The sequence below is a fragment of the Aedes albopictus genome, chromosome 1 (assembly GCF_035046485.1).
Source record: "Aedes albopictus strain Foshan chromosome 1, AalbF5, whole genome shotgun sequence".
Taxonomy (NCBI): domain Eukaryota; kingdom Metazoa; phylum Arthropoda; class Insecta; order Diptera; family Culicidae; genus Aedes; species Aedes albopictus.
Window position 1 is genome coordinate 127,131,369 of NC_085136.1, and position 19,837 is coordinate 127,151,205.

A 19,837-nucleotide genomic window follows, 5' to 3' on the forward strand; every position below is an offset into this window, starting at 1 on the left:
TTCAACCGTCTCGATTTCAGCACCGTCGATAGAGATACGGGGTGGTGGGTGCGGTGATTCCTCCCTGGAGCTCTTTGCCATCATGTACTTTGTTTTCGACACATTAATGACTAATCCGATTCGTCTGGTTTGTACGGTTCCGCCATCGTCTCAAATTTACGAGCTATAATATCAATATCAGGGCCCATATAGCCGAGGCAGTAAACGCACGGGTATTCAGCATGGCCATGCTGAGGGTGACGGGTTCGATTCCCGGTCGGTCCAGGATCTTTTCGTAAAGGAAATTTCCTTGACTTCCTTGGGCATAGAGTATCTTCGTGCCTGCCACACGATATACACATGCAAAATGGTCATTGGCAGAGGAAGCTCTCAGTTAATAACTGTGGAAGTGCTCATAGAACACTAAGCTGAGAAGCAGGCTTTGTCCCAGTGAGGACGTTACGCCAAGAAGAAGAAGAAGAAGAATATCAATATCATCAGCGAAACCACGCAGCTGAACGGGCTTCGTGAAAATCGTTCCACTCGTGTTTATCCCCACTTTCCGTATTACACCCTCTAACGTAATGTTGAACAGCATGCACGACCTTGCCGTAACTGCAAGATTCGAAGGATCTCGTGAGTGTTCCTGATACCCGAACTGCACACATCACTCAATCTATCGTCGGCTTGATCAATCGTATCAGTTTATCCGGGAATTCGTATTCGTGCATAATCTGCCATAGCTGGTCTCAATCGCATGTATCATACGCCGATCCAAAATCGATGAACAAATGATGTGTGGGCACGTTGTGTTCGCGGCATTTCTGCAACACCTGGCGGATGGCGAACATCTGGTCCGTTGTAGAACGCTCACCCATGAATCCAGCTTGAAATTGCCCCACGAACTCTTCTGCAATCGGTGATAGACGGCGACATAACATTTGAAAGCTGGCAGCGCTCAGTAGTGTGATCGCGCGATAGTTCCCGCAATCCAACTTGTCGCCCTTTTTGTAGATGGGATACACGATACCTCCCATCCCTTGCTCCGATAATACTTCCTCCTCCCAAATCTTGACAATGATCCAGCGCAGTGCTCTCACCAGTGCTTCTCCACCGTATTTCAGAAACTCGCTTTTTAGTTGATCTGCTTCAGCGGCTTTGTTGTTTTTCAACCGACCAACCTCCTCCTCTCTCAATCTGTCGGTGCTTGCAGCGTCGTCATTAAAGTGCATATCGTATTTCTGCCGTTACCTCTCGACCACTTCACGCTCGCTGATGAGAAGATTCCCGTGAATGTCTTTGAACATGTCGGCTTGTGACACAAAGCCTCTGCGCGAGCGGTTCAGCTTCTCGTAGAACTTCCGTGTGTCGTTTGCGCGATACAGCTCTTCCATCGCTTCGCGATCTCGTTCATCCTGCTAGCGCTTCTTCATCCGGAAGACTGAGTTCTGTCTGTTTCACACCTGGTCTATAACGCACCTCATTCGCCCTCGTACGGTGCTGAAACATTCTCGCCCATGCTGCATTCCTCTCGTTTTTCAGCTGTTCACATTCGCCGTCGTACCAGTCGTTTCTGTGATTCGGAGTCGCGAAGCCTAGTGCTGTACTCGAGGTACTACCTATGGCGGATCGGATGTCCCTCCAGCTATATCCAAGTGTAGCTGCGCCAAGCTGCTCTTCCGTTGGTAGGGCCACTACTAGCAGCAGCGCGTAGTCTTGAGCCACTTCTACGTTACGCAGCGGTTCGATGTTGAACCGTGGCGTTCGACTTCGACGCGTGGTAATAACTGTCGAAATTTACTGCAAAAGCTACTGAAGAATTCTTTAAAGAATCCCTCAAGGAATTTCTTAGAAATCCCAGAAGAATGATCTCAAGTAATCCCTTAAAAACTAAAAGAGATACCATTGGAAACTCCTGGAAGTATTTCCTGTTTTTTTTTTAGAAACTTCTGGACAAGCATTCCTAAAATAATTTCTGTCGTTATCTCTGAAGCAATTCTCAGTTGAATATCTAGGATAGTACTTGGAGAATACCTGGAGAAACACATTTTGAGACCTCCAAAAAATTCCAAGAAAACATGCGAAATTTCTGGAGGGACTCCTGGAAAAATCCGTACAGAAAATTATGAAGGAATCCCTTGAAAAATGCGTGAAGAAACTGCAGACATGATACTGGTGGAATTCTCGAAGAAATCCCTCAATAAGTTGCTGAGGGATCCCTGGAAGGTGTTCTAAGGGAATCCTTGGAAGAATTCTTCGAAAGAATTTCTCATTCAATTTCTGAAGGGATTAGTTCACACAAATTTCTAAAGTACTCTCAAAATAAATAAGAGAACCCGGCAGCTACAGATAAAAATCCCGGAGGAATTCTTTGGAGAATCACTAAATAAATTCAAATTACAATTGAATTGATGAAGGAATCTTTGAAATAATACCTTGAAGAACTGGAGATCCCTCTTACAGAGTCATAGAACAATTTCTTGAAAAAATCCTTGATTATTACTGAGGATTAAATACTTTAAATAATTTAAAAAACTCTTGGGGACATCTCTGAAGGAATCTCCAGAAGAATCTCTAGAAAATGCCCGTGAAAATCTGAACGATGCTCTGAAGAACATCAATAATTTCTGGAAATGTTTCTGAAAAAAAAATCCAAATTCCTAAAAAAAAACCTGGAGACACTTTCGAAAGAATCTCAGAATCATTGTGAGAACGCTGCTGCATGACGTAAATGTTCCTGCGGTGCTTGTGGATGCAAACCGATTCTCGAAGTGGACGATCCTGGTACGGACGAGGCGTGCGTGTTCCGGTTCGTGTCGAACAACGTTCGAATACCATTGAAGCAAAAGGAGTACGTGAAGGCGGAGCGGTGCCTGCTAAAAGTTGCGCAGTCGGAAAACTTCAACGACGAGCTGAAAGTGTAATTAAAGAATAAAAACCGACTGGTTGGCCTATGGATGAAGATCGATAGGTCAAGTCCGCTGTACAAGCTGACCCCGATCATTGATGAGGACGGCCTTATTCGGATGGAAGTACGAGTTGAAAAAGCGAAGTTTCTACGGTTCAACCTACGATTTCCGGTGATTCTACCGGATAATCATCGGATTACGCAGATGGTCGTTCAGCATTACCACGAGCAGAGTGGCCAAGGATACCGCCAAGCGATGAAGAACGAATTGCGACAGCTGTTCTCTACATCGATACTGTAGTCCGGAAAGTGGCGCGTGTGGTGCAAGGTGCATCGTTGTCGTCCGGAAATACCAAGAATGGTGGCGCTGCCAGTGCAGCAATTGACACCGAATCTACTGCCGTTCAGCTACGTTGGAGTCCATTACCTGGGGCTATTCGACGTGATCCTAGGACGCAGGATGGAGAAGAGGTGGATCGCACTGTTCTCCTGCTTGGTAACACGCGTGGTGCATTTGGAAGTGGCGCATGGACTGACGATGCAGTCATGTTTGATGGCGGTACACCGTTTCATTGGCCGCAATGGGTGGCCGGTCGATTTTTTCTCGAACAGCAGGACGAATCTCCGAGGAGCCAGCAAGGAAGTAGTGGAGTATGTGCAGAGCATCAGCGATGACTGTGCAGACCAACTGACGGACGCGAGTGGACGTTCAACCCCCTGGCCGCACCGCACATGGGTGGCGTTTGGGAGCGGTTGGTACGTTGATGGACGGCATGCAGAGGCGCGTGATCGGTTGGTGGCCGATCGACGAAAGAATGTGCAGATTGAGGATCAAGGGTCGATTCTTCAACATTAGCATAATAAACGTGAACAGCCCTCACTACGGAAGCACTGATGATGACAAAGACGCATTTTACGCGCAGCTCGAACGCGAGTACGACCGCTGCCCAAACCACGACGTCAAGATCATCATAGGGGATCTAAACGCTCAGGTAGGCCAGGAGGAGAAATTCAGACCGACGATTGGAAAGTTCAGCGCCCACCAGCTGACGAACGAAAATGGCCTACGCCTCATCGATTTCGCCGCCTCCAAGAACATGGCCATTCGTAGCACCTTCTTCCAGCACAGCCTCCCGTATCGTTACACCTGGAGATCACCACAACAAACGGAATCGCAAATCGACCACGTTCTGATTGATGGACGGCACTTCTCCGACATTATCGACGTCAGGACCTATCGTGGCGCTAATATCGACTCTGATCACTACCTGGTGATGGTTAAACTGCGCCCAAAACTCTCCGTTATCAACAACGTACATTACCGGCGGCCACCCCGGTACGATCTAGAGCGACTGAAGCAACCGGATGTTGCCACCGCATACGCCCAGAATCTCGAGGCAGTGTTGCCGGACGAGGGTGTGCTCGATGTGGCCCCTCTAGAGGACTGCTGGAGTACTGTCAAAGCAGCCATCAACAACGCAGCCGTGAGCACTATCGGGTACGTAGAACGGAGTCGACGAAACGATTGGTTCGACGAGGAGTGCAGAGCGGTTCTGGAGGAGAAGGATGCCGCGCGGGCGGTAATGCTGCAGCATGGAACCCGACAGAATGTGGAGCGATATAGACAGAAGCGGAAGCAGCAGACCCATCTCTTCCGGGAGAAAAAGCGCCGCCTGGAAGAGGCGGAGTGCGAGGAAATGGAACTGCTGTGCTGTTCACAGGAAACACGCAAGTTCTACCAGAAGCTCAACGCATCCCGCAAAGGCTACGTGCCGCAAGCCGAAATCTGCAGGGATAAGGACGGGAGCCTCCTGACGGACAAACGTGAGGTGATCGAAAGGTGGAAGCAGCACTTCGACGAGCACCTGAGTGGCGAGGAGAATGTAGGCACGGAGGACCAAGGCAGCGGAGGAAATGACTATGTTGGTGCAGCAGAGGACGGGAACGAACCAACTCCCACGCTGAGGGAAGTAAAGGATGCCATCCCCCAGCTCAAAACCAATAAAGCGGCTGGTAAGGACGGTATCGCAGCAGAACTCATCAAGATGGGCCCGGAAAAGTTGGCCACCTGTCTGCACCAGTTAGTAGTCAAGATCTGGGAAACCGAACAGCTACCGGAGGAGTGGAAGGAACGGATAATCTGTCCCATCCACAAGAAAGGCGACAAGTTAATGTGAGAGAACTTTCGAGCGATCACCATTTTGAATGCCGCCTACAAAGTGCTATCCCAGATCATCTTCCGTCGTCTTTCACCTAAAGTAAATGAGTTCGTGGGAAGTTACCAAGCCGGTTTCATCGACGGCCGGTCGACAACGGACCAGATCTTCACCGTACGGCAAATCCTCCAGAAATGCCGTGAATACCAGGTCCCAACGCATCACCTGTTCATCGACTTCAAAGCGGCATACGACAGTATCGACCGCACAGAGCTATGGGAAATTATGGACGAGAACAGCTTTCCCGGGAATCTGACTAGACTGATAAGAGCAACGATGGACGGTGTGCAGAACAGCGTAAGGATTTCGGGTGAACTATCCAGTTCATTTGAATCTCGACGGGGACTACGACAAGGTGATGGTCTTTCCTGCCTACTATTCAACATCGCCCTGGAAGGTGTTATGCGACGAGCCGGGCTCAACAGCCGGGGTACGATCTTCACGAAATCCAGCCAATTTGTCTGTTTTGCGGATGACATGGATATTATTGCTAGAACATTTGGAACGGTGGCAGAACAGTACACCCGCCTGAAACGTGAAGCAGCAAAGGTCGGACTGGTGGTGAATGCGGCTAAGACAAAGTACATGCTGGTAGGTGGGACTGAGCGAGACAGGACAAGCCTTGGCAGCAATGTTACGATAGACGGGGATATTTTCGAGGTGGTAGAAGAATTCGTCTACCTCGGTTCCTTGCTAACGGCTGACAATAACGTGAGCCGTGAAATACGAAGGCGCATCATCAGTGGAAGTCGTGCCTACTATGGGCTCCAGAAGAAACTGCGGTCAAAAAAGATTCACCCCCGCACCAAATGTACCATGTACACGACGTTAATAAGACCGGTGGTTCTCTACGGACACGAGACTTGGACGATGCTCGAGGAGGACCTGCAAGCACTCGCAGTTTTCGAGCGACGGGTGCTAAGGACGATCTTTGGCGGCGTGCTGGAGAACGGTGTGTGGCGGAGAAGGATGAACCACGAGCTCGCTGCACTCTACGGCGAACCCAGCATCCAGAAAGTGGCTAAAGCTGGACGGATGCGGTGGGCAGGGCATGTTGCAAGAATGCCGGACAACAACCCTGCAAAGTTGGTGTTTGCTAACCATCCGGTTGGTACAAGAAGGCGTGGAGCGCAGAGAACACGATGGGCGGACCAGGTGGAGCGTGATCTGGCGAGCGTTGGGCGTGACCGACGTTGGAGAGCTGCAGCTGCAAATCGAGTATTATGGCGGCAAATTGTTGATTCAGTATTATCATAAATTTGATGTTAACTAAATAAATGAAAATGGGTCAAGGAGTATGTGCCATCGTTGAACCAGAGGACGAAGTGGTTCGGCAAGTCTAGGCTGTTGCGAGTTGGAGAGGTAGTGTATTAACTTCGCATTTAGTACGGAATGACAACTGGTTTTGGAAGGAGGGTAGCGGCAGGAAGAGAAGCACACTTGAAAATGTAAGTTGACAAATTTTTAACAAACTGTGTTTGAATTTATGTAATGTTTTTGTTTGTGTTGAATGTTTATTTTAATTACAGTTTGATCTGCCAAAATAAACGGCTGATTTACAAAAAAAATGTTCTTCGCATCTTTTGAAGAAGAGTTTAAAAGGGATTCCTCGAAGAATTTCTTGAGAAATTTCTAAAAGAGTTTTCAGAGAAATCCTAAAGAAAAACTCCTTTAAAAATTTGACAATATTTCTTGAAGAATTGCTTGAAAAAATACATGAAAGAATACAAGAATGATCTTACGTAACAATGAATTCATATGCTATCCCTTAGGGAATTTCAGAAGGAATTTCGGAAGGAATTTCTAAGGATACCCAGAATTTCAAGACGAATCCCTGAAAAAAACTTTTGAAGAGAACCAAGCACGAGGATCCAATCTGAAGGGATACTAACCCATTTACACCAAGCGATCGGTTTTCAGATCAGTAACTTGTGCAATTACCGTGGAGAAATGAGGCATGTTGGAAGACTAGTGTCTTCAGCAGAGTTGTTGGAAAAGTTCAGGACTCTACGATAGTACATAGTTTGTTTCATATTTGTTTCAGTAGGTGGCACTAGTGATCATGAAACTTTTTGCTTTGATAGGCTATTGCCAGCATCGTCGTATCAAGAAGGCAAGGACTGCTTTTGCGAGTTTAAGAAATGTATGGAAAAACAACGACGCACCAAAATCCGAATTTTTAGCTCGAACGTGAAATCTGCGCTGTATACGCCAGTGAAACCTGGTGTGTATCAGTAGAGAACAACGCAACGGCTGCAGTTTTGCTTCAATAGATGCCTGTGGCATATAATTCATGCATGGTGGCCTCACAATTGGATCTCCAACGTGAAGCTTCATCGTCGATGTCATCAAAAGCCGATAGTGACAGAAATTCGGGAACGAAAGTGAAAGTGAAATCTGCAAACAAGCGCTAGAATGGAACCCAGCAGGACATCGCAGCAGAGGCAGACCCAGAGGCTCATGGCGGCGCAGCCTCAACAACGGCCCTCTGCACCACCGTGGGTGTCCAGGACTGAAAGTAAGGTTGCTGAGGACACCAAGAGCTATCCGATAGTGAAAAAAATGATTCTAGGTCTATCCGTTAGGTGTCGCTAGTGAGTCTAAGAAAATTCTATCTGCTGTATCTTGAGAATCAAACCCTATAGAAGCATTTCGTCTTCAACAAAGTTGATCACGACATCAAGAGCTATCTGATAGTGGACTAGTTGATTTTAGGTTTATCCACTAGGTGGCGCTAGTGAGTCTAAGAAATTCTAAATTGCTGTATCTCATTAACAAGACTACTTAAATAGAATAATTTCGTCTTCGGCAAAGTTGATGAGGACATCAAAAACTCTCCGATAGTGAACTAGTTGAGTCTCGGTTTATTCGCAAGGTGGCACTAACTGTCGGAAGTTAGGTAGCGTTGAACGCTCGGGTAGCGTCGAACCTTCAGGTACGTGAACGGCGGCAGTTTTGTTGGTAGGTACAATTGTTGGAGAGATGGCAGAGGTATGAAGTTTGGACGAAGTTTGTTGAATTGTATATACCTGGAATGAATAAAGAGTGTGGCGGTTGCTGATTGAGGTATCAGTCGGCAGCCGTCTAGTTTGATGGAAGATGTCTAGCGTTTTATTTTCATTGTAATTTAGAAACAGGCATCGACGGAGCTAGCCTCGCTATGGCCTGCGTGGCCATGGTGGACTAGCCTCCAACAGGTTATGGGCCCAGGAGCGTGTTCCACAGCACGTATCGACCGGGAGAAGGATCGGCCGCATAAGTCGCGGAGTCGCCGCACGGGATCCTTGGGCGGATGGATTGGCTGCAACGAAGGACAGGATCCATGGGAATGTTGGAGCTCGAAACTGGTGTACAGCTGGTGCAAGCGTCGGAGTTGGGCCACTTGCCAAGCGTTGGAGTGAGGAGGAGCTTCGAGCCAGGAGGAGCTTCGAGCCAGGAGGAGGTGATCGTGTTTCGAAGGTTGCGACGCTAAGGAAGAGTGTCGGAAGTTAACGCTCGGGTAGCGTCGAACCTTCAGGTACGTGAACGGCGGCAGTTTTGTTGGTAGGTACAATTGTTGGAGAGATGGCAGAGGTATGAAGTTTGGAAGAAGTTTGTTGAATTGTACAGTGTATCAAACAATTGTCCGTACAGCAAATTTTTGATCAAAATAATTTTCCATTTAAATGTTTATAACTTTTTCATACGTCAATCAAAAACGCTGAAATTTTGACCAATCATAAACCATATATTGCAGCTCCATTGGTAAAATTTTGAGCGAGATCGAATAAGTTTTCTGAAAGTTATAGAACTTTTAGTAAAACTTTTAGGATTTTTGAACAAATTTTTAAAACATTATATCTCAATATGTAGTCGATGAAACTTTTTCGATCTTTTTTGTGTTACAGCTTATACCTAAGGATTTTATATGCAGCTTCGTTTGAGGTTTTATATTCACTACAAAAAATATGAAAAATCTGTATATATTCAGTGTATTATTTGGAAATTTATCATATTTTGATCAATAAAAGTGCCAAGTGTTTTCAACTTTTTTAAACTCTTTTAATGTGATATTTTTATACAGGACCTACTAAACAACATATGAAGAGTAGGTCCTATGCATTTTTTGTTCAGTTAATGCACTTTTATTGGTAGAGAACGTTTGGCAGATTATATTTTCAAAATATGGTGATTTTTTAAATACCGTCAACTGCATAAGCAAATTTTTCATATTTTTTGTAGTGAATATAAAACCTCAAACGAAGCTGCATATGAAAGCCTTAGGTGTAAGCTGTAACACAAAAAAGATTGAAAAAGTTTCATCGATTACATATTGAGATATAATGTTTTAAAAATTTGTTCAAAAATCCTAAAAGTTTTACTAAAAGTTCTATAACTTTCAGAAAACTTATTCGATCTCGCTCAAAATTTTACCAATGGAGCTGCAATATATGGTTTATGATTGGTCAAAATTTCAGCGTTTTTGATTGACGTATAAAAAAGTTATAAACATTTGAATGAAAAATTATTTTGACCAAAAATTTGCTGTACGGACAATTGTTTGATACACTGTATATACCTGGAATGAATAAAGAGTGTGGCGGTTGCTGATTGAGGTATCAGTCGGCAGCCGTCTAGTTTGATGGAAGATGTCTAGCGTTTTATTTTCATTGTAATTTAGAAACAGGCATCGACGGAGCTAGCCTCGCTATGGCCTGCGTGGCCATGGTGGACTAGTCTCCAACACTAACTTGTACTACTGTTTTATCGAGGAGGTCATCCGAAGTGTTCAACTCCGTGGTTGCGATACGAATGTATTTTATTCAAGTCTAAGAAATCTATTGAGCCTTAATTCCAAGCTACATAATTGGTTTCACAGAGACAAATCGAGAGAATGAGAGAATCGGTAAATAGGAGGCGCATGGTAACATCGATATGCGTTAAAATTATATTGCAGTTGACAACCCGTCGATAAGTGAAATTCGAGAATCATTCAGCCTGGAAATATTGAGCTTGGGAAAAGAGCATCGTTGGCGGTTGCAACATGGGCTATTGCACTTGGGTGCTCTTGCCCACGTTGCAAGACCTTGACGATGGGAATTATTGTTGCTGTGCCACATCTGTTGGCAATATGCAACTCAACTAATTTATGCACTACAAGTTAGACGAGTTCAAAGTTACTCTATAAATATCAGTAATTTGTAAATAAATATATTTCCTTCATTAATGATTGTAATGGACGGATAGATATCGATGAACTAAATTTCACTATTGATGTCGACGTTTAAGTAATTATGTGAATAATTTTTATAAGCAATATCGACAAATAAACGTAACTTTTTATAAAAAAAAAAAAAAAAAAAAAATCAGTATTATTATGAATTTGATGTTAACTAAATAAATGAAATGAACCATTTGGTGTACCTATTTTGGGCACTTTCCGCTATAACTAAGTCAATTTCAAACCGATTGATTTGAACTTTTGTATAGAGTTAGATACTGTACGTGCCTATCCCTAAACAAAAAAAACAAATCAATCCGTTAGAAATTGACTTAGTTATAGCGGCAAGTGCCCAAAATAGGTACACGTGCCCAAATGGTACAAGACCCTAATTGGTGAATTGGAATGTGTTTTCGTGTTCTATGATCAGAGATGATGGTTCATAGGAGTGGTTTACTTGGGATCTCAACATGTATATGAACTAATCTTCCAACATATCTTTGGGGCAAAGTTCTTTGAAGAATTCAAAGAGGAGGTCATGGAAAAAAATCATGGAGGAATTGAAGAATTCTTTGGAGGATTACCCGGAACAATACGTGGAGGAATTTCTTATGGATTTTTTGCAGAAATTCCTGGAGGAAACCTTTGAAAATTATTGGAAAAAAATCTCTAGAGGAATTCCTTGGAGGAATTACCGTAGGAATCTTTAGAGTAATTTTTTGTAGGAATCATCAAAAGCCTTTCTTAAGAAATCTTTGGAGAAGTAGCTGAAGAATTCTCCAACCCAAATCTCTAGAGAAACTCTAGGGGAAATCTCTTTAAGAACTTTTGGAGAAATATTGGAATATTTAACTGGACGATCGTCGGTAAGAATTCACGTAGGAATCGTTGAGAAAACTCTCGTAGAGATCTCTGGAAGAACTTCTAGTGAGCTCCCTAAAGACCTACAAGAGAAATACCATTGGCGAAACTACGGATTTTTGCCAGGGGGTGCACTACAAACAAATATTCATTAGTTCATCCATTCATTATTCATGGCCCCATATCTCACAGCAATGCATTAAAATTCTAGGGGGTGCCTGGCACCCCGGCACCCCCAGTAGTTTTGCCTATGAGAAATACTTTTAATATCTCTAGAAATATTCCCTTAAAGTACTCCATAGCCATCCATAATAAACATTCAACCTGTAAGACATGTACAAAATCCTGTTGCAGTTCAATTACATATAACATTTTCCACTTGAGAGCCAAGGACTTCTCGACAACTTCGCTGATGAGTGATGATCCGAACTTCCTAGGACAGCAGAATAATGAGATTTAACATATCAAATAACTCGTAGTAGTGAAATTGCGCATACAATTTTACACCATTCGAGAATTTCAAGAATCATGAACTACTTTGCTGAACATACGAACTGTGCAGGTGATCTGGATCATGATAAGAAACACTTAAAATTACCTAATATGATCACGTAATGGTGGAGTTGCTAACCTCATTTTCCACATTCCGAAGTCATAAGCTTTCTGTACAAATTTGATGAAGACATGAGCTTTTTTGGTAGTTCATATAATAAAGGATATCAACAATTTGTGTAATTGTGTAACACAATACGCCATTAATTTATGCACAAAACACTACCAAAAATTATTGATTACCCAAGCAACACACATGTTATAATAGAGTTACAACAGCGCAAGTTTTGGTTGTATAGAAGTTTATTCTACGTAATTCTAACATTGTGTTGAAATAACGTAAAATAAACTTCTATACAACCAAAACTTGCGCTGTCGTAACTTTATATAACATGTGTGTTGCTTGGGTAGTTACACATTGCATTTTAAAAATTATTACTGAGTTTGTTATAATGTTAATATAATCATGATCAGATCACATATTCATTTATTGTAACTAACTTTGTTAGAACCTTGAAATAATACAAACTAGTTTTCGTACTGATTCCAACAAATATATCTAAATATAACAAACCTTGATATAGATATCAACCGTTGATATAAGTATGTTATGTTTTTGTTATGCCTTTCTGATCGGGTAGTGATATTGGCAAAGACCTGAAATTATATCCTGACCTTGAAGGTTTCTTAATTTATGCGAATATTTTCTAATGATCTTTTATTTGTTAGCTAGCATCTTTGAACTTCGTTCACAACTGGTAAATCTACTCTGTGTGGAATTGGCTGGAATACTTATGGGGCTACTCACTAGTCTACGGATACCGAGAGCACCGCGCAAGGTTTCCTCTGGCATCGGGAATCGAAACGATGTAACACAATTTGATGCTCGCGCACTGATCCATTCCGTAACCGTTTCCATTTCTGTAGCAGCGCGGAACGACAGAAGGTGAACGGCGGAAAGGTGAAAATTTATTATTTCTCAGGTTCGATTTGACACCGCCAACACCACCGTCAAGCTCACGATTGAGAGCCAAGAGGGATGATGATGATGACGGCGATGATGGCCATTCCGTGTGATATCTAATGCCCCCGCTGCTGCTGCTTTGGAAAATAATCCAGGGACAATCATCATTCGGTGTAGGTGGACTGGAATGGGAACACAACAACAGGATCGAATAAAGTATTCATTAGGGACACTAGTCCCGCGCCAAACCATCATCCCGTGGATTGTGTGCATTTATGGACGTAACCTTTGGGTTGTTGTTGTCGAATCAATTTTTGCTTAGCCATGTTGGATGAGGGAAGATGAAGTTTCGTTCGTTAGTGGGTGCAGATTACCATCGAGAGAAATCGAATACCCCAGATGGAGAAACTTGATTTGATTGAGAGAAGAATAGTCGCGAATATCAAGGCGCTTCGTTGGCGTTGGTTTGATGACCTTTGATCTTTGTCTTGTGAGATGTTGTTAAACTTATTGATCCATAGTATTTCCGATAGTTGTAGGAATTTTCAGTTCCAGGCTGATCAACGTCTCCTAATCGGAGACGTGTAAAAGTCGCCAACGTCAGCGACATAATCCGCTTTCTCATTACTTAATATCATACTCTGTAAATTCTTATAAAAAACTCACAACCTGTTTATTTCGTTTATTTTCACACAACGTAAAGCACATTTCTCCAATTCAATGAGTTGTTTGACTGACTGCAAATGGCCCGGAAAATTTGAATTCCTCTTAACCCTTTATCATTTCGAACAAATTGTGAAATCCAACGAACATCGATTCCATATCGTCGATATCACTTCATCCTTCAACACCTTTCCGATGGCGGCGGCGGTGGTGGTGGCAATAGTGTGCCCAACGGGTCATAAGAAGCAAATCGTTGGTGTGTCTCTATGATTTTCTATTGCTTATTTTTTACCCCATTTGCCGCTTTTATACATATCCAGAGCGCTCTCAGACAAAGAACGGCGGCGACAACTTGCTGCTACTGCCACACTATCTTCCGAGCTCATGCTGCTACTGCTGCTGCTGCACGGTCGAGTTGGTCCAATAAACTCGTACCGCAATGCAAATTGCTCCGGCGGCTGCTGAATATTCATGAGATGATGGAAAATAGTTGACTCGAAACAACATGTAACTAAACCTTTTCGAGTGCGAGGGATCCTCGCAATGAAAGGTTAAATTTAGAATGTGTACATTTTGTGCACTTTGAGCGCCCGATTTGAAACAATTTACTGGAAAACGTGGCAAGATGAAAAAGGCTTTAATGTTTTGTCACAGCTTTAAACCAATGTATTGTGCAGGGTTGCCAGATCTCACATATGTAATGTAAGCTTGGTACATTTACTAATTTCGACATCATCGCTCGGTCCTTATAAGTTCCAACCCCATGCTTGCACGGGTCAATCAATAACAGAAACCGCCAACTAAGAGTTGTGTGCAAACTTGGTCAGGACCAGGACCTTAAGGACAGACTTGTTGGAATACCAAAATGGCCGCCACAATGTCCGACTTTTGCACCTACTCACGATTTTGAGGACACAAATCTCTTCGTAAACAAAACCAGCGCACCTGATCTTCTTATGCTAAGCTTATTACAAGTGTGCAAGAACAGAATAATAAACTACACTGTTGTGTAAAGCTTGCTTCTTGAGATTTGTGCATTTGAAGTTCTGATGCACTGTTGAAGCGGGATTTCAAGATGTTTGTCCTTAAACGAACGCGGACGAGTGAGTTTTTTTTTGGCTTTTCGGACGTTTGTGGAGGAACCGTGGTTGCGATTATTTTCCCCTTGTAAACCATAGGGGGAAACATCTGCTCAACGGACACCCTAACAGGAAGGTTAGGGTAGTGTGGGGTTAAGGCCGTCTTCTACAACACTAGTAAAAGCCAGGACTAGTAAAAGCCAGGACTCTCTCCTCGACCCACTAAAACACATTACCATGGTCGCCAAACCCTTCGTCTCTCCGGAACCACCAAGAAGGTATTGCTTCAGAGAGGGGCTAGTGCACATCGCACCTTAAGGTTAGCTGCGTAGCCTAGCAGCAACGAACATCGATGACTCGCTCTGGAGAGTCCAGCACGGTAGCATGCTGGCGCTTAGCCAGTTTCCCGAGTAATCCTCGCCACTCCTTTTGTCCTCGGAAGGCGGGCAGGGTCAATCCCGCCCGCGCCTAACTGCTTTGCAGACATCAAGAACTGATGCCTACGTGCAACCCGATCTGACCTGCTGAAGGGAAGGGTATCACTACCCTTCAGGCCCTATCAGCTGCATCAGAAGGTTGCTGACAGCAGGGTCTCCACCTGCTCTGACCCTTGCCGGGGACCCCTTTCCAACCGCGGGCTCAGATCCAACCCAGTAGACCGACGCCACGACAGCACCGCTACCGGGACTTCCTCTCCGCGGCCACTTAATCGCTGTAAGGGTCGATCTCAACCGCAGGGCACCGGTATGACCTACGAAGCCGACTTCGAACGCCTGGACCACCTCTTGTACTGCATCTGGACTAGTCATTCTCCGAGTCCACGCGCCACCTCCTCTGTAGCTCCCAGACGATATGGGTGACCTCATCCCTACACATCCTCTGGGCCAAATTGTCCGGAGTTGTGTCCTCCCCGCATATGGCAAGCATGCGGTCACGCATTGTGCGAAAACACGGGCACACGAACAAAATGTGTTCCGCCGTTTCCTCTAAACCATTGCACACTGGGCATTCGGGAGAGTCCGCATGCCCGAAACGGTGTAGATACTGTCGGAAGCAACCATGACCTGTAAGGACCAACACGGGGTATTTACCCGTCGTCCATATCACCGCCATTTTCCTGGTCCCATCCGAGACCCAGTTGCCGTTGCCGGCGGGTACTCGGTATGGGTCCGATATGATGGCGATATCCGTCTCCCGCTCAGAAACCGCCTGACAAAGCAGTTGCTGAGCCACATCACAGTGGTTCAGGTTCAGCTGCGTTACCTGCACTGTGATTTGTTGTTCACTGCGGCGTGGTTGCGATTTAGGAGATACGGAGCGTTGCGTCGGTCTGGATCTGGGAGGCTTGAATCCAGAGTAGCGATTCCCATTAACAACACTTTCTTCAAACACAAATCTATTATTATTATTGGCGCAGTGGTCACACGTTCGCTTCATAAGCGATTGGTCATGGGTTCGATCCCAGGCCTGGCACTTGCAATTGTTCGTCAGTTGTTCTTCAGGGTGTTTAAAGGGGTTACAGAACGTTTCAAGGATGTTTCAGAAGCTTTTTTTGGGGGTATCCTAGGATGTTTTAGGCAGGCTTTTAGGGGCGTTTTAATGCGTTTCAGGACATTTCTAGGGATTACTGGACCATAACTAGCAAGAAGGCATAGCTTCAGAGAGGGGGTATATTACGTTATACCCACAAAAGCTAGTGCACATCGCACTCTCACGGTTAACTGCTTAACTATTCACGAATGAACATCGACGAGAGTTCATAAGGGAGTCCACCAAGCAAGGTAGAGTGCTGGCGCATTGATAGCCGCCCAGGTGACCTTACCATTCCCCTTTGTCCTCGGAAGGCAGGCAGCGTAAACCACCACGCCTACACCAACTGCTTTCCAAGTATCAAGCGCTGAAACTCTATGCACCGCTATTTGAACCAAAGCTAGGTACCCGTTTCCTTGTCAGCTCCTTCCGTAGCCTAACGGCTGCGGTGGCCACCTGCACGTCGCACTGTTGCTACAGGGCCGTGATGAGCTCTTCCACTTGTCTAGGTTTTTCACCTTCAGTGTCGTCTCATGTGTAAGAGCCACGTCTACCCCTTCGCTGATGACTAACTTCCGCCAAACTTTCGTAGGTGGCACCCTTGTGATCCTTCTCGCGCTTGAGCTCCAGGATCAAATCGGCCGTACGAGTACGTCTAATACTGCGCACGTCGGCCCCCAGACCCTCAAGCTTGGCGTCGCTTCGCATTGCCTTCAAGACGTCCAAGTACTTAGACTGTTCCGTCTGGATGACGAGCGCCTCGCCTTTCTCGCGCTTGGCACCTGCTCTCCTGCGCCTTGGTTTGGCGTCCTGCACTCCTACCAGCGGTTTCGCCTTCCTCTTCCTCCGCTCCACCTCAGTACAAGGAGGGTCCTCCCCTTGGTTCGCCCTACTCTGTGGCTGCTGAGGGCCCACCAGCGGTCGCAACCCCTTATTCTCATCGTTCTGGGACGGGTCAGCCTTTTCAGGCCTACCCTTCTCAGCTTTCCGGGATCCCCAGCTGGGGTCCGACTTTCCAGCATTGTTGCCGATCTTCGGGGTTATTATACGTCTGGCCTTACGGGCACCGCCAGACAGCTCCTCACCTGACAGCTGCCTTGCTCGCTTCTGCGAGTGCTTGTCACGCTTGTCATGAGCATTCGCATCCACCACACCTTTCGGATTTCTTGCGAAAGCGAAGGCCCCCGTCTGGGTAGACGTCGTAACCTTTACTTTCACCGGTTCCGCCGTTGCTGCAGTCTTCACGAGTCTCACGTGATCCTGCTTGGCATCGCCCATCGACTTACGACGTCGTTTTCAGGTCCTTGCTTATGTTGGATTTCGTGGACTTTCGCGAACTTTCCCGCTCCTACCTCCTCGTTTCTCCTTAACGGAGACCTCGCCAACCCCCTTATTACGAAGGGGTTAGCCTTGCCACTACCTCCTGTTTGATTCTGTTTATTTATATTTGAATTCTAAGTTAATCACACGAGTAGCACGGGAAAAGAGGTCCTCCACGCCAGAGCCCTGCATCACCGCGGTAAGGGACAAAATACTGTATGGAGGGTGGTTGGTGCCCACTGCCCAGGTACCCCACAGCCTCCGTTAACGATCGAGCACGGGTCACTCGACACCTTGAATTGGGGTTAGTAGTTCTATTCTTAGCCGGTGACTACGCGGCTGACTCGCAAGCAGGGGGGTTCGCCAGGCCCCGGGACCGTAATCCCTGCTGCAGTCTCGACAGAATGATACGTTCCAATAGTTTTTCGGCGGTGTCCAGAATGCAGATAGGTCTGTATGCTGACAAGTCGCCAGGTGGCTTCCCGGATCTTGGCAGTAGAAGCAATCTTTGGCTTTTCCATCTCTCCGGACATTCGCCTCTCTCCTGACACATCTGCAAAGCCATTCCGAACATGTCATTTTCGGCTGTTCGAGTCCGTATGAAGTTGATCATCAATATTAACTTCTTTTCTCGATCAGCCTAGATAGCTGTGTAGTGTCGGTAGCGATTGCCTCAATTGGCTAAGAATAACACTACGGACCGCCTGTTCCGGTGGTAAGAATCCACCAACAGGTGACCCCTAATTCATGGTGTGATGCGGCTTTATGCTTACCGTGCCTAGGAATGAATGGCTAGGGGGGTCTAATAAAAACCTAACCGCTAACGGAGCCTGTGGAGTACCAGGGCGCCCTCCACAGTATGTAGCCCTTACTGCGCTAACCGGAGCAATGGTGCAGTGGACCTTGTGTTTCTCCGAGACAATCAGCTGCCCTTCTTTAGTCTCACTTGAGGCTAAATAAGGGCGGGATTATGAAGATGTTGTTAATTAGTTTAAATTTTCACCAATATGGTTTCGCATTATGCGATTTACACAGTGTATTCTGTGTATCCTCGCCTTTGGCGTTTTCCAATCGATACCGATTTGGTTTTATTGTTGCTGTTCTTTGTTGTGCTGCTGTTGCGAAGAGTTTAATCTTACCTAGTTTGGGTAGTGGCTACGGTTGGGATAGCTCAGATCAATCTTCAGCATAAAAGAACAGCAACGATCAATCTTTGCAGACTTATGCAAAATGGTACAGCCCAAGTGGCCTTGGTACAAGAACCTTACTTTCGTAAGGGAAATTTCTATCTAGGAAACCTTGTGAACCCGGTGTTTGCCACTTTCAGTAAACATGAAATGGCAAACTCGCGTGTCATGCCTCGAGCCTGTGTGCTTGTCAACAACGCAATAGTTGCTACACTCATCTCTGAACTAACCACCAGAGATGTATGTGCTATCACAATTGATGTATCTGTTGGAAACCTCAACAGGAAATACGTCTATTGTTCTGTGTATTTACCACATGATGAACCATCCCCTACGGATGCTTTCAAACAAGTCATCGCATACTGCACTTCAAAAGGCCTTCCGCTAATTGTTGGCAGTGATGCTAATGCTCACCATATCATCTGGGGCAGCTCAGACATTAACTTGAGAGGCTCCAGTTTGATGGAGTACTTAAGTAGTACAGATCTTGCATTACTTAACATAGGCAACCGCCCAACCTTCATGGTATCTGCTAGAGAGGAAGTGTTAGATATAACGCTTTGCTCTAGCAGAATTAGTCACGAGCTGACCAATTGGCATGTGTCAGATGAAGAATCTTTATCTGACCATCGCTATATCTTTTTTGAACATTTAAATGTTACTTCGCAAACATTGCGTTTCAGGAATCCTCGGTCAACAAACTGGGATCTTTATACTGATTTGGTTGCAGTTAAATTTCATGGATATTCACCATCCATTAACACTCCAAGTGATTTAGATGATGCCGTTGATACTACAACGACCTTCATCATGGAAGCTTTTGAAAAAGCATGCCCTCTACGGTCTGTGAAGATCACGAAAGGCGAAACTCAGGAAACAATGTAGAAAGAGTTGGAACAGACGACGTTCGGCTGGTTCGGAGGCTTTCAGGTCGGCTCGCAAGGCCTACAGGAAAGCTCTCCGGTCTGCTGAACGATCCGGCTGGAAAAACCTTTGTACAAATGTTTCCAGCTTGAGTGAAGTCAGTCGGTTAAACAAAATCCTTGCGAAATCTAAGGATTTCCGGGTGAACGAACTTCGTTTGCCAAATGGCGATCTGACTACCTCTGATGAGGAAGTTCTGGAATGCTTATTCAGCACACACTTCCCTGGATGTGTGGATATTACATCTTCGGATGATCCTGATGTCTTTTCTTGTAGTTATGATTCTTTAGCTTCGGCTCGGAGTATTGTAACTATAGATTGAGTGGGCTCTTAATAGCTTTGCTCCTTTCAAATCTCCTGGGGCAGATGGGATTTATCCTATTTTGCTTCAGAAGGGATTTTTCAAACATGTTTTGAAAAAACTACTTGTGTGCAGTTTTGCTACAGGGAATAT

The 19,837-nt window shown here is 45.2% G+C and overlaps 1 protein-coding gene across 1 annotated transcript in view; it reads left to right on the plus strand.

The window, feature by feature from the left end:
- The first annotated feature begins 3,245 nt into the window (after window positions 1–3,245).
- Window positions 3,246–19,837, plus strand: part of LOC134289404 (uncharacterized) — a 34,012-nt gene continuing 17,420 nt past the window's right edge. The window contains exon 1 of the mRNA XM_062855184.1: window positions 3,246–3,643. Coding sequence (XP_062711168.1) covers window positions 3,246–3,643 — 398 coding nt within the window. The remainder of the gene's footprint in view (window positions 3,644–19,837) is intronic.